At 41.7% G+C, this 14,565-nt stretch overlaps 1 protein-coding gene across 5 annotated transcripts in view; it reads right to left on the bottom strand.

The window, feature by feature from the left end:
* The window catches only part of MAP2K5 (mitogen-activated protein kinase kinase 5), a 230,155-nt gene that overhangs the window by 144,822 nt on the left and 70,768 nt on the right, over positions 1–14,565 (bottom strand). For all 5 annotated transcript variants that reach the window (XR_011559993.1, XM_070762760.1, XM_070762763.1 and 2 more), the window contains exons 9-12: positions 12,088–12,127; positions 3,250–3,318; positions 3,068–3,149; positions 1,323–1,384 (exon numbers count right to left, since the gene is read on the bottom strand). Coding sequence is in view for 4 of the 5 variants with exons in the window: in XM_070762760.1 (XP_070618861.1) it covers positions 1,323–1,384; positions 3,068–3,149; positions 3,250–3,318; positions 12,088–12,127 (253 nt within the window). In the remaining variant the exon portion in view is untranslated. The remainder of the gene's footprint in view (positions 1–1,322; positions 1,385–3,067; positions 3,150–3,249; positions 3,319–12,087; positions 12,128–14,565) is intronic.

The raw sequence follows: 14,565 nt of genomic DNA, 5'->3' as shown, positions 1-14,565 counted from the left end.
GTGGAAAACAGGAATTTAATTAAGTAGTGCATTACAGAATAACTCTGATAGGCTTTAAACCACTTAAATTATCAAAGCCTGCTTCCGATTTAGCCCTTGTGCAACAATCGCCTTCCCTGAATGGTCAACGGGGCCTCCCTTCCGTTGGCCTTTGTGGAAGCTTCCAAAGATTATCAGACGTTCATTCAAATTTGGTCAAATCTCCTTAAGAACACCCTGCGGTGCGCGCAAAGGCACACAAGCAGAATCAGAGCACTTTGCTCTCTTTACCCCAGAAATACAAAAAGTCTTGTGGCATCTTGAGGATGATTCTCTGGATTCAAATACTGTACTTTCCTTATATAGAAACATAGAAACGTAGAAGACTGACGGCAGAAAAAGACCTCATGATCCATCTAGTCTGCCCTTATACTATTTCCTGTATTTTATCTTAGGATGGATATATGTTTATCCCAGGCATGTTTAAATTCAGTTACTGTGGATTTACCAACCACGTCTGCTGGAAGTTTGTTCCAAGGATCTACTACTAATATTTTCTCATGTTGCTTTTGATCTTTCCCCCAACTAACTTCAGGTTGTGCTCCCTTGTTCTTGTGTTCACTTTCCTATTAAAAACACTTCCCTCCTGAACCTTATTTAACCCTTTAACATATTTAAATGTTTTGATCATGTTCTCCCCCTTTTCCTTCTGTCCTCCAGACTCTACAGATTGAGTTCATGAAGTCTTTCCTGATACGTTTTATGCTTAAGACCTTCCACCATTCTTGTAGCCCGTCTTTGGACCCGTTCAATTTTGTCAATATCTTTTTGTAGGTGAGGTCCCCAGAACTGAACACAGTATTCCAAATGTGGTCTCACCAGCGCTCTATATAGCGGGATCACAATCTCCCTCTTCCTGCTTGTTATACCTCTAGCTATGCAGCCAAGCATCCTACTTGATTTTCCTACCACCCGACTACACTGCTCACCCATTTTGAGACTGTCAGAAATCACTAGCCCTAAATCCTTCTCTTCTGAAGTTTTTGCTAACACAGAACTGCCAATACAGTACTCAGATGGAGGATTCCTTTTCCCCAAGGATTCCTTTCCCCATATGCTTTTATTCGAGGGATCCTTAATCCATGCTGTAATCCATCGGTTTGCTCTCCAAATATTGTAGGAGTCTCTAATTTTTTTCTACCTTGTTTCCCCTCCTCTCACTCCCCTGCCGATTGCTTCTATTGTACCTGCACACTTCATTTGGCAACTTTATGATTGAGATTAAGCAATTCCACATGTATTAAACATTTAAAGAACGGAAATCCTCCACCCAAGGTACTCACAGCTACGGCTATTCTTCCCAAGACGTGTTCTGGAATTTTTCTGTAGACATCTAAGGAGCCCCCTGCAGGGAGAATAAAATATGATCAGCTAAATCGTATAGAATGGTGGTTAGGTAAGGGAAGGTGGCTACAAATAAATGCAATATGAAAATATCTTAATGAAAGGGAGAATAAAGAAGTACTTTGGAGGGAGGAGACAGGGTTAGAGAAAATAATAAGAGAAAAAAGTGAGGGGATAAAGGCGCAAGCAACCAATATATATAAATTGCTAGTGCAGTCAGAAGGGGATACGATTGATGGATTGACTAAATGGTGGCAAAATGAGATACAAGTAGAGGTACAAGAGATGGAAAATATAGTAGAAAATATAAGGAAAATTAAAAATACAAGAATCAGGGAAATGAGAAGGAAAATATTACATAAGTGGTATTTTATTCCCGTTCAACTCGCACACTTTCAGCAGAATGTCAGGGGGAATTGTTGGCATGGGTGTCAAGACAAAGGAGTGTTTATGCATATGTTTTGGGAATGCCCGATAGTGCAGGAATTTTGGCAAAAAGTGAAAGAGGATATCAATAGAATGCTAAATATACAATGGACAATCACTAAGGAAATGGCAGTACTAGTAAAAAGCAATGCGATGGGAGAATTTAGAGAAATAAAAAAAGCAGCAATAGAAAGCGCTCAGGCAGTAATAGTTTTCGGTTGGAAGATTGCGACAAAATGGACAATGCAAAATTGGTATAGGTACATGGTGGACCATATTCAATTTGAAATTATGGATAAAAAGGATAAATTCGGATAATGAAACTGAGTTGGGACAACTGATGGGACGGTGGGACAAGGTAAGACGATATATGACGAACAGAATCCGAGACCAAGCTACCAGAAATAAATTGGAATCACTCTATAATATGTAAACAGATATATTGCTCTTGGGTCAAGTGGACTATACAAGAAACACCCCCAATTTGGTGGTGGGGAATGTGTGTGTGTCGGGGTGGTGGGCACAATTCACTATGCACTGTTTTATGTTGTGTGATATAAAAATTGTTAAAAATTAATTTAAAAAATTATTTAAAAGATCAGCTAAAGCTAAGCTGGCCTACTCTAAAAATGACACGTCAATCAGGGCTCTCCAGACTTGGCAACTTTTAAGACTTGTGAACTCCCAGAACTTCCCACCCAGCATAACTGAGATGATTGGCTGTCCCACCAACTGGACAATGGTTTGCTGGAGAAATTTATCCCGAGGTGAAAGTGCAAAGTAAAGCGATCTTTAAGATTGTCATTACAAAAACCCAACAACCCTTAAACTGCCATTTTCCACCAGAAATATGTAGGACCAAGGAAATAACTTAGAAGGAACATTTGTCTTGGTGACTAAAGCTTTTAAGGTGAAGGAACAGGTGTTTTGTCAGTAAATAGAGGATGCATGGAAGTAGAAAATATTAAACCACGTCTAAACCACGATTTATTATCTGCCGTATCTAAATTTTCAATAAAGGTTTGTGCAAATCTATTCAAGAAAACAGCACCAAGAAATAGCTCTTCCTTGCCTGATACATCGAGAGCCCTGTGGATATTCTTAAAATATCTGCTTTCAAAACAAAAACAAAAAACCCCACTGTCTCTATGATTCACTTCATAGTAAACCAATATTCTTCAACCAATTCTTTTTTTAAAAAAAATAAATCCCTTTTTTAAACTATGGTCCTTCCCCAATGTTACAGTATTTCACTTACCATCCATAAATTCAGTACAAAGGGAAATCCGGTTTTCTACAAAAAAAGCACCGTAAAATCCTATGATGTAGGACGAATCGCACTGTAAAAAGAAAAAGTAGCACGTCAAATTATTATTTTTTTGGAAGAAAAAAAAATGCATGCTAAACAGGATTGAAAAAGAAGTGCTAGAAAAGCATTACCTTATAAAGGATTTCTAATTCAGACATAATCTGTTTCTGAAGTTCTAGTGTAATATCTAAAGGAATCACCTGAAAATAAACATTAATATTCAATTATTTATTCGGCTACAGTAAATCAGCAAGAAACATTATTGTACCATTTCTTCCTTCCTTCCTTCCTTCCTTCCTTCCTTCCTTCCTTCCTTCCTTCCTTCCTTCCTTCCTTCCTTCATTCATTCATTCATTCATTCATTTATTAGATTTGTATGCCGCCCCTCTCCGCAGACTCCGCAGACTTTTAATGGATAAGCTCCAGTCTGCCTCAAAGGGAGAAAAATCTTTTCGGTGCTACAGCTTTTGTCCTCACTGTTACTGCAATCAATGCCGTAGTCCAGCGTTTCTCAACCTCAGCCACTTGAACATGGGTGGACTTGAACATAGGGAATTCTGGGAGCTGCATGCTGGTGGCTGGGGAATTCTGGGAGTTGAAGTTAAAATGGTCGAGATGGGGAAACACTGCACTAGCCCACCAGCAAGTGGTTCAGAAGAGACCAGTTTTATAATGTAACTTGACTTTTGGTACTTAAAATTACATCAAGACAAGCTTGATTTTTGGTGACTTCATGGAGATGACCTTGTAGAGGGTCTAGGATTTTCTTTCATTTCCTAGCTTAGTATTTCTGAAGAAACCCAGAACAGACCCACACCTGCTTAGCTTCCAATCCAACACAAAATGTGGGACTTACTTACTTACTTACTTATTTATTTATTCAATTTTTATGCCGCCCTTCTCCTTAGACTCAGGGCGGCTTATAACATGTTAGCAATAGCACTTTTTAACAGAACCAGTATATTGCCCCCACAATCCGGGTCCTCATTTTACCCACCTCGGAAGGATGGAAGGCTGAGTCAACCTTGAACCGGTGATGAGATTTGTAATTGAAGACTACTTGTATTACTTAAATGTACAGTGGTACCTCAAGATACGAACCCCTCGTCTTACGAACAACTCGTGATACGAACCCGGGGTTCAGAAAAATTTTGCCTCTTCTTACGAACTTTTTTCGAGTTACGAACCGGCGTTCGGGAGACAGCTGGGAAGCCGCGCGGCTGTTTTAAAAGGTGACCGCCGGGCTGGGGGGCTTCCGACCCTCTGGAACCAGCTCCCCCCTGAGATTAGGATTGCCCCCCACCCTCCCTGCCTTTCGTAAACTCCTTAAGACCCACCTTTGCCGTCAGGCATGGGGGAACTAAAACACCTCCCCCTTGCCCATGTTGTTTTGTTGATTGATTGACTGTGTGCCTGTTTTTTATATATACTGTTTTGTTTTTGTTTTTTTTATGAGATTATTAATTTCAATTGGAATCTGGATGGGTGGGCATTGGATTTGGTATTGTGTACTGTACTGTTTTTTTATTATTGTTGTGAGCCGCCCCGAGTTTGCGGAGAGGGGCGGCATATAAATCCAATAAACCTAAACCTAAACCTAAACCCCCCGAACCCCAAACTTTTGCCGAACTTCCGGGTTCGGGGTTGGGGGGGGGTGCTGGGAAGCCCCCAGGCTGTTTTAAAAGGTGACAGCTGGGCGGCAGCGTTTTTTTTTGCGGGGGGTTTTTTTGGTTGCACGGATTAATTGACTTTACATTGTTTCCTATGGGAAACAATGTTTCGTCTTACGAACCTTTCGTCTTACGAACCTCCCCCTGGAACCAATTAGGTTCGTAAGACGAGGTATGACTGTATTTGTAGAACAAATAATACCTGGAAACACCTGGAAACTCTGGCAATAAGAATGGAAATATGAGGATGGATCCCACCTGCTCTGCAGGTTCTCTGTATATGCTCAAGAACCCTTCTCTAATCCTGAGATAAACACTTCCCTCTCCCAAATGTTTTCCCTGCTTGGCAAAAACAGGATCCAGGCCTACATTTCTCAGAATCCGGAAGGGAATTTCAGGCTCGAATATGCTTTGCGGATTCAGCACAGCCAACGCTCCACTGCAGCTGGACTCCTAATGGAAATTTCTTTCAATCCCTTGCTCACATCCAGCGGATTTCCAAACCTACATTTTTAAAGTATTGATGTCTGTCTAAACAGGGGGGAAAAGTGCACAACCCATTTCTATCAAGAATTTGCTTTAGGGTTATTTATAAAAGCTCTAACTGTAATAGAAACGCTGCCAAGAAAACATTTAACACATTTCTCCAAATCAATAGTCATTTGCCAACAATATTCACTTACATTCTTTTTTTTCCTGAATGGAAAGCTTAAAACAAAGTAAACTGCTGGAACCGTTGTAACAATTTTACTCCTTAGAGAAGCAGTGGAAATTTAACCCTCTCCAGACTCTAAAAGAGGCCATTTCAAACTTTAATGTTCCTTTTTCACTTTAGTAAGTTCAGCTACCCTCCAGACAAGCTTGGCCACGGCAAAATCCTTTGGCTGGGTATTGATCACAGAAGGCAAATTCAGTATCAGCCAAGATAGGAAATGAAACAAGAAAGCCTGAAAGCGGCTATATCTTACAGGTATATTGATTTTTAAGAATACGGCCCGGTTTTGTATAAAATAGTGGGATAGGGCTGCTTCCCCAAATCATTTATTTAGAATTGTATATGTCACATTGTGCTGCTACCCAGGCCGTGTGTAAAAAGTCTTTGTATTAAAAGGTACAGATTAGATTAATGGGTTTTATTATTTATATTATTAATACTATGTATTGCAGGTACAATTTATTTATTCATTCATTCATTCATTTATTTATTTACTTTCTTACTTACTTACTTACTTACTTACTTACTTACTTACTTACTTACTTACTTACTTATTAAATTTGTATGCCGCCCCTCTCCGCAGACTTGGGGCGGCTCACAACAGCAACAGAAAAACAGTGTAAAATACAAATTCAATAATTAGAAAGCTAAAACCCCATAATTTAAAAAACATTCATACAACATACCATACATAAACAGTCTTCGGAGAGGGGCGGCATACAAATCTAAGTAATAATAATAATAATAATAGGCTTGGGGAAGATATTTCAGTTCCCCCATGCCTGACGACAGAGGTGGGTCTTAAGGAGTTTGCAAAAGGCAAGGAGGGTGGGGGCTATTCTAATCTCAGGGGGGAGCTGGTTCCAGAGGGTCGGGGCCGCCACAGAGAAGGCTCTTCCCCGGGACCCGCCAAACAACGTTTGGTTGACGGGACCTGGAGAAGGCCAACTCTGTGGGACCTAATTGGTCGCTGGGATTCGTGTGGCAGAAGGCGGTCCCGGAGATATTCTGGTCCGATGCCATGTAGGTCAAGACCAACACTTTGAATTGTGACTGGAAACTGATCGGCAACCAATGCAGACTGCGGAGTGTTGGTGTAACATGGGCATACTTTGGGAATTAGGTGAATAGCAGGAACTGAGAGAGGGATCTTGGAGTCCTAGTGGACAATAATTTAAACATCAGACAACAGTGTGTGGCAGCTGTCAAAAAAGCCAACAATGCAGTCCCAGGCTGCAGTAACAGAAGGATAAGAACATAAGAACATAAGAAGAGCCCTGCTGAATCAGGCCAAAGTCCATCGAGTCCAGCATTCTGTGTCACACAGTGGCCCACCAATTGTCCATGGGGATCTTGAGCAGAAAGAGAAGGCAAGACCGTCCCTTTCCCTTGACCCCCAACAAGTGGTACTCAAGGGAATCCTGCCTACCTCAACCAACATAGAGGCAGCACTTGGACATCTGTTTCAATAACTATCTATATGCTTGGCATCCATGAATCTGTCTAATCCTGCCTTGAAGCTATCAAGGCTGACAGCTGTCACGACCTCTTCTGGAAGTGAATTCCATAAATCAAGGACCCTCTGGGTGAAGAAATATTTCCCTTGATTTATCCTCACTTTCTTACCTCTGAGCTTTAAGGAGGGCCCCTCATCCTAGTATTGTGTGATAGAGAAAAGATTTTTTCTCTATCCACCTTTTCTATCCCATGCATGATTTTATACACTTCGATCAAGTCATCCCTTAAACACCATCTTTCAAGGCTGAAGAGACCAGGGTGTTGCAACCTGATTTCATAAGGGAGGGGCTCCATTTCCTTGATCATACTTGTTTCTTTTTAAAGCATAGAGTGGTGATGTAGGACCATCATTTCTTATCAAAGGAACAGTGTCCTTTCCACAAACTACACACAGTCCTGCTTCTTTGCCAAACTTGACAAGAACGTAAGAACATTATAATAATAATAATAATAATAATAATAATAATAATAATAATAATAATAATAATAATAATAATAATAATATTTGTATGCCGCCCTTCTCCGAAGACTCAGGGCGGCTCAAACAATACAATCATAAGTTGAGGACGTCCTGTAGGACACGACCGAAAAGAGCAAAGAATTCAAACGGTGGTCTTTGACGATGTGGTTGATGTTTCTTTTAAAAATGAAGGAAATTCTTTTAACGTTTCCCAGGGCTTGCTAAAAAATATGTGTTTGTGATTATGCTGTTTGGGGTATTTGGACAGGCAGGTTCTGGATGCCTGGGCACTCAGCAATCAATCTGAAGGTGCTTAAGAAGTAGGAAATATAAATAAATAAATTTGATTTTAATTATTCTCACTGGAGAAAGAAGTAATGGCGCCAATAAATTTACATTAGGATTCAAATCCTTATATTAGTGTATTATTTTAATGATGTACAAGTGAATCAGAGACTACAGAATCAGGGTTAGGAAAAAGAGGCATCTTGTCTATGAATTTAAAATGCCCTGGTGCCATCGTCTCTCTTTTAAATAACCGTCAAGCCAGAGAAAAGGGGCTTTTCAAGCCGGATTTCACGGAGAAAGGGTTAAACCCCACCAGAAATACCTGAGCCATTTTCTCTGCTACACCTCCAGGACAAACAAGGATGAGTTGTCAAGTTAAATACAAGCACTCAAGTGACGGAATTATAATTTACTTGGTGCTCAATTTAAATTAGTGAGAGGCTATTAAAATATACAGTAAAGCGACGGCAATTCATCACGGGCTGTCATGGATGACTTCATCTATTTGCCGGAGTTGTGTGTGTGTGCCACTAAAGGGAATGAGAGCAAAATCACAGGTCAAATTAAGCTGCAATTCCATTTTAATTCACTTATTTAATCTGCGGCAATATAATAACCTTTTACAGTATGTACAACTCAGACGAAATTTGGGAGTTCGATAGGCAGTATACAAATGATTAATCAAATGGACCATTTAAATGCTAGTTAAGAGCGGAAGAAACTCGCGGGAACTGTAGCCTGGCACACTGAAGACCTTCTCGCAATGCGCAGGCTGGGCGGACGGTGCTTCGTCACTGCGGGAAAGCCCCTGGCATCTAATAAGCCTTGACCCCACCGGTGGGATGGAGCCAGTGATGGGCTACTGCCCCCCACGGTGGAGGGGGCAGTGGAGGTAGTAAGTTTATGCACTATTTATTGAATACTTTTTTAAATTGTCCTTCCTTCTCCGGTATCATAGTATGATCCTTAATCCTTAATTAATAGGTTTAAGGATCATACTAAGATACTAAAAATAGGAAGTAATTAAATAGTATGTTTTGACCCATAAATGCTTTAATCGTTTTAATCATTATCTAGAACTGAACTTTTATAGCAATGAAAGAAAATTGAGCTACTTGCCTAATCTGTTATCATACTGAACCTTGTGGGTTTGGTACAAAACCTTCAAATGTTCCTGTGCTCGACAAATAATGCTGTCTATCATTTGTCCTTTTCGTGGCTATTCAAATAATGTAACTTAATCCACTGAAAAAGAGTCCAAGCACCTATTTGGAAACTTATCTTGGTCGGTAAGCCACTCCCACCCAGTCACATGACCTTTAAGCCACTCCTGGTCACATGATTGTCAAGTCACTCCTACCCGGTCACATGGTGGTCAAGCCACTCCTACCCAGTCACATGACCTTTAAGCCACTCCCAGTCACGTCATTGTCAAGCCACTCCCACCTGGTCGCATGGCCGGCAAGCCACTCCTACCCAGTCAGAGGACCATCAAGCCACAGCCACAAAATAAGCCACACCCACAGTGTGGCAGTAAAAATTTTGGCAGCCCCTCACTGGATGGAAGCATTGGACAAAATGGCCAGGACCTTGTGGTTCCCTCCCCACTGATTTCTTACACTTTTAACACAATTTACAAGGGATTTTTTTATTGCCATCTATAAATGGAAACAATTTATTCATCTGTCAAAGAGCCGGACTTAGCATATGCAACAGGGAAATATTTTAAATGATTTAGAGACACTGGCAATCAAATGCAAGTAACCTTTGACTTACATCTGGGAGTTCAACAAAGCCCTCGACTTTGTTTAACTTCTTTTGTCCTTTTTACGTCCTTCCGTTGGTAAGCGACTTGTCCTCAAAGTTACAACCATCACACTATCCCCACAGTAACATGTTTGCAGATTGGGCGCTTGGCAAACCGCTTGCATTCATGATGGTTGCAGTGTCCTGCGGTCTCATGATCATAATTTAATTTATTAAATTCAATTTAATTAATTAAATGTTTAGGCCGCTCAACTCCTTGCGGACTCTGGGCGGCGTCATAATCCCAGCTGTCTTCCAATAAGCAAAGCCCAATATTAACGTTTTGGTTCTCACCACCCACTGGGGCACAAAAATGGGAGTGATCAGAACACTATACTGCCGGGTTAAAGGTCTGCCTACCAGCAAAGACGGAAAACACACCAATTCTCTTCTCTGTCGGTTACAGAGGAGCTCCTGCTGGGTCTTTTTTTGGATTTGATGAAGGCCCACTTGGGATGGGCACAAGTTCTGAAGCCTTACTTGACATGCTTGACCTTCAGCCCAGTGGTGTAAGTTTCTGATCACTCCCATTTTATGCTCCAGTGGGTGGTGAGAATCAAAATGTAAACATTGACCTCTACGGGTGGGTTTTCTGTACACTTCAGTGCTAAGGCTTCTCTCTTCCTTGATGTGTACTGCAAAGTCCAGGAAGTCCAAACTATTTTCCTTAACACCTTCCCGCGTGAATTTGATGTATCCGTCCACAGAGTGGATGTGTTTGGTGAGGGCTTGCAATTCCGATGTTTTAATCTTGACCCCCAAGTATTCGTCCACATACCTATATCTTTAAGTGGATGGGGATTGCTGTGAAGGAGTTTAGAGCTTTGGTTTCTACCTCTTCCATGTAGAGTGAACCCATTACGCAGCTGTGTTTTTGGCTGTAGAAACCAAAGCAACTGGCTAAAATATATGACAGTTGATGTGGGTTCTGGGGCCATATAATCACCTTTGGCAACCTTCTGAGATGCGAAATCAATGGGAAAGCCCGATTCACTTAACAGATATGTTACCAACGTAATAATTAATAATAATAATTTATTAGATTTGTATGCCGCCCCTCTCTGAATACTCGGGGCGGCTCACAACTGTATTATTATTATTATTAGATTTGTTCCATTGTTATACTGTAATAAAAACAGTATAACAATGGAACAAATCTAATAATAAAAATTATATAAAAAACCCCAACTGTTAAAAACCATACAGCACATACATACCAAACATAAAATATAAGAAAGCCTGGGGGAGATGTCTTAGTTTCCCCATGCCTGGCGATATAGGTGGGTCTTGAGTAACTTGCGAAAGACAAAGAGGGTGAGGGCCGTTCTAATCTCCGGGGGGAGTTGATTCCAGAGTGCCGGGGCCGTCACAAAGAAGGCTCTTCCCCTGGGGCCCGCCAAACGACATTGTTTGGTCGACGGGACCCGGAGAAGGCCAACTCTGTGGGACCTTATCGGCCGCTGGGATTCGTGCGGTAGAAGGCGGTTCCGGAGGTATAACTGAAGTGAATCATTAAAAATAGGTCAAGAAAGATCATGAGCCGGGGTAGCGCAACAGGTAGAGTGCTGAACTGCAGGCCACTGAACCTGACTGTAGATCTGAAGGTCAACGGTTCAAATCTCATCACCGGCTCAAGGTTGACTCAGCCTTCCATCCTTCCGAGGTGGGTAAAATGAGGACCCGGATTGTGGGGGCAATAGCCTAGCTCTGTTAAAAAGTGCTATTGCTAACATGTTGTAAGCCGCCCTGAGTCTAAGGAGAAGGGCGGCATAAAAATCGAATAAATAAATAAATAACATGGGACAAAATTAACTTAACTGTCATGCTTGACAAAGAAATTTTGGGCTCCACTGTGGTTGTGTATTCAGTAAAAATATTCGAGGATGGTGAAACATGAATCTTAGGAGGAAGCAATTTTAAGAAGAATTTGTAGTTCTACCAGAACATCACGATGGAAGAGAAGAATTTGGCAGGGAATTCTCCATCAGAAAGAAGCTGGAGAGAGAGGCATCAGCCCTGGAACAGACCTAAAAGCCCGAGCTTCCATTCTTAAGGCATTTAAGTGTCTTAATTTTTGAATTCAATCAAGAGGAAAGAGCAGAAACCACAATTTAACAATCCAAGATGAGAAAACGTATGGGATATACTGAGACGCTGACTTCAGATAGTTAAATAATCACACCATCAAATTAAACACTGCACTGGAGAAAGGCCCCCTGAACACTTGTAGAGAATCTGTAGTGGGTTTTTTTTCTTCAATGCTAATATAAAGCCACCATTGTCAGTTCCGCAATAGATTAAAAGTCTTTCCTGCCTGTATTCCTCTGAGGACTAAGTTGTACAACCAAGAAAAAGGAGGAGAGATTGCTTTGTACTTCCTCACTTCTAAATTGTGCCCTTCGGTCTGGATGTGTGTTCATTGCAAAAATTGGCGTCATGTAGTAATAAAATCCTTGGAAAGGAAGACTTTGAGCCGGGGAATCTTTTAAAGCAGATTTGTGAACAAACTTACCTTTACGGCGAGTATCTTCCCACTGGGGACATGGTTTGCTCTGCATCCAAAGAAGAAGACAGTCAGTTTAAAGCAAAGAAAAATCACAGTCATATTTTAAGTTTTACGCGATGCTTGTTAAAGTTCCTGGCTAATGGCATCCCTGAGCAATTGAAGTTGTATGCTCGGGTGATATATGCACCAAGCCCAGTTCCAGTGAAGCAGTTCCATACCTGAACAACAAACAACCACAAAAATCAATCCTGTGCAATGCGTGACTTATCAAGCTGAATGAAGCCTATTAGCTATGTAGCATGTTCAGCTAATAATTCCCTGAGTCTCCCATTCTTGCTGCCTTTCCAGAACGAATGGCCCACGGTAGCTTTAACATACCTGAGCACAGAAAGTGAGGAATGGCTTAAAAAATTATCCCTGCTCGGCCAGTCGTGGGCCAGCAGACGATGTTGTGTCAGTAAGACGGTCCACAGAGCCAACTGGAAGTTTCTGTGCTCTGGGCTGATTCATGGAATCCAAGTTGGAAGAGGGCATCGAGGCCCTCAAGTCAAACTCCCTGCTTTATTTATTTTATTTATTTATTTATTTATTAATCAGATTTGTATGCCGCCCCTCTCCGTAGACTCGGGGCGGCTAACAGCAATAATAATACAATGTAAACAAATCTAATATTTAAGTTAATTTTAAAAAACCCAATTTAAGAAACCAATTATACGTACTGACATACCATGCATAAATTTTATAAGCCTAGGGGGAAGGGAAAGTCTCAATTCCCCCATGCCTGACGACAGAGGAGGGTTTTAAGGAGCTTACGAAAGGCAAGGAGGGTGGGGGCAACTCTGATATCTGGGGGGAGTTGGTTCCAAAGGGTCGGGGCCGCCACAGAGAAGGCTCTTCCCCTGGGTCCCGCCAAACGACATTGTTTAGTTGACGGGACCCGGAGAAGGCCCACTCTGTGAGACCTAACTGGTCGCTGGGATTCGTGCGGCAGAAGGCGGTCCCGGAGATATTCTGGTCCGGTGCCATGAAGGGCTTTATAGGTCATAATCAACACTTTGAATTGTGACCAGAAACTGATCGGCAACCAATGCAGAGTTGAGCAGAATTGCACTGGACTCCGCTAGCACTCAGAGCCACGGGGGCGAGCGCACGTCACCGTTCCACCTTAGCACCCCACCTCTGCACCTTCCTAAGACACAACTTCTGGTCCTCTCATGATCCTAGTTTCTCTTCTCTGAACCTGTTCAGACAAGTTCTCAGAATACGTCTTGAAATGTGCTTGGTGCCCAGACATGTGCGTACCGGACTCAACAGGATCCCCGGAAAAAGTAGAATAAAATGAAATGATTACTTCACACAGTGTAAAAACCATAAATCTTGGAATGGTATTTGATCATTTTTACAGTTCAATTATCCTACTGACTCCATTCAGTTTTGTAGTGAGTTACCACCCAAAGCTTTTGTTAGAAAGCTATGTATTCTCCATCCCATCTATGGGGAAGCTATGCATCCGACTTCTGCCCTTTGGAGTAGGGTAGAATAGGACAGGACAGGACAACAGAGGACAGAATCAATTTTTTTATTGGCCGGGTATGATTGGACACACATTGAATTTTTCATGGGTGCATATGCTCTGAGTGTACATTAAAAAAAAAGGAAAGGACATTTGTCAAGAATCATGAGGTGCAACACTTAATGACTGTCACAGGGTACAAATAATCAATCAGGAAACAACCAATATTAATATAAATCATAAGGATACAAGCAACAAGTTAGTCATAGAGTCATAAGTGGAAGGATATGGGTGATAGGAATATTGGGAAGTGTTGTGGTTAGCTCTGGCCCAGCTCCTGCCCCAAGGAATGTGCAGGTGGAGGTGGGGGAGACATCCACATGCCGCAGGCCTGTTTTGCTCCCGATGGAATCTGCCGACGAAGCCTCCTCTGACCAAGGGAGCGTGAGTGACAGGGAAGAGGGGAGTTTGGCAGACAGCCCAGGAGGGGATCAAGCATCTGTATCATCCTTGGATTCTGAACAAGAATTAATGACACATCCGCACATGCGTAGAGTGATGCATAGGAGACAACAACTGAAGGATTATTACAAGAGAAAATGAGGCCACCTGTGGTTGGGTGGGGCTGCTGTAATTAGTGCTACAGATAAAAGTGCAACCTGGTGTTTTAGCCTCATGGCAGTTTATCTGATTCATTGTTTCGTCAAGATCGTGGTTTTTGTGCTGTTCAACATTGTGTGTGGAGTCTATGGACTTTAGAATTGGACTCAATTTCCCAGTTATTGGGTGAGAATTGGATTGCATTTAACCTGTGCCTTGTGTGTACCAGAAAATTCCTTTGACATTTAAAAAGGAGCTGTTTCTGTTTTTCTGTTTATAAAAACTTTTGGGTTTTCCTTTTATCGTGTGGTGTGTGTCTTCCTGGACTAATTACCCTGTAATTACGGGCGGTTGAAACATGCCGGCAGAAC

The sequence above is a fragment of the Erythrolamprus reginae genome, chromosome 10, assembly GCF_031021105.1.
Source record: "Erythrolamprus reginae isolate rEryReg1 chromosome 10, rEryReg1.hap1, whole genome shotgun sequence".
Classification (NCBI taxonomy): Eukaryota; Metazoa; Chordata; class Lepidosauria; order Squamata; family Dipsadidae; genus Erythrolamprus; species Erythrolamprus reginae.
The sequence above is the reverse complement of the archived record's forward strand: the minus strand, read 5'-3'. Positions and strand labels throughout refer to the sequence as shown.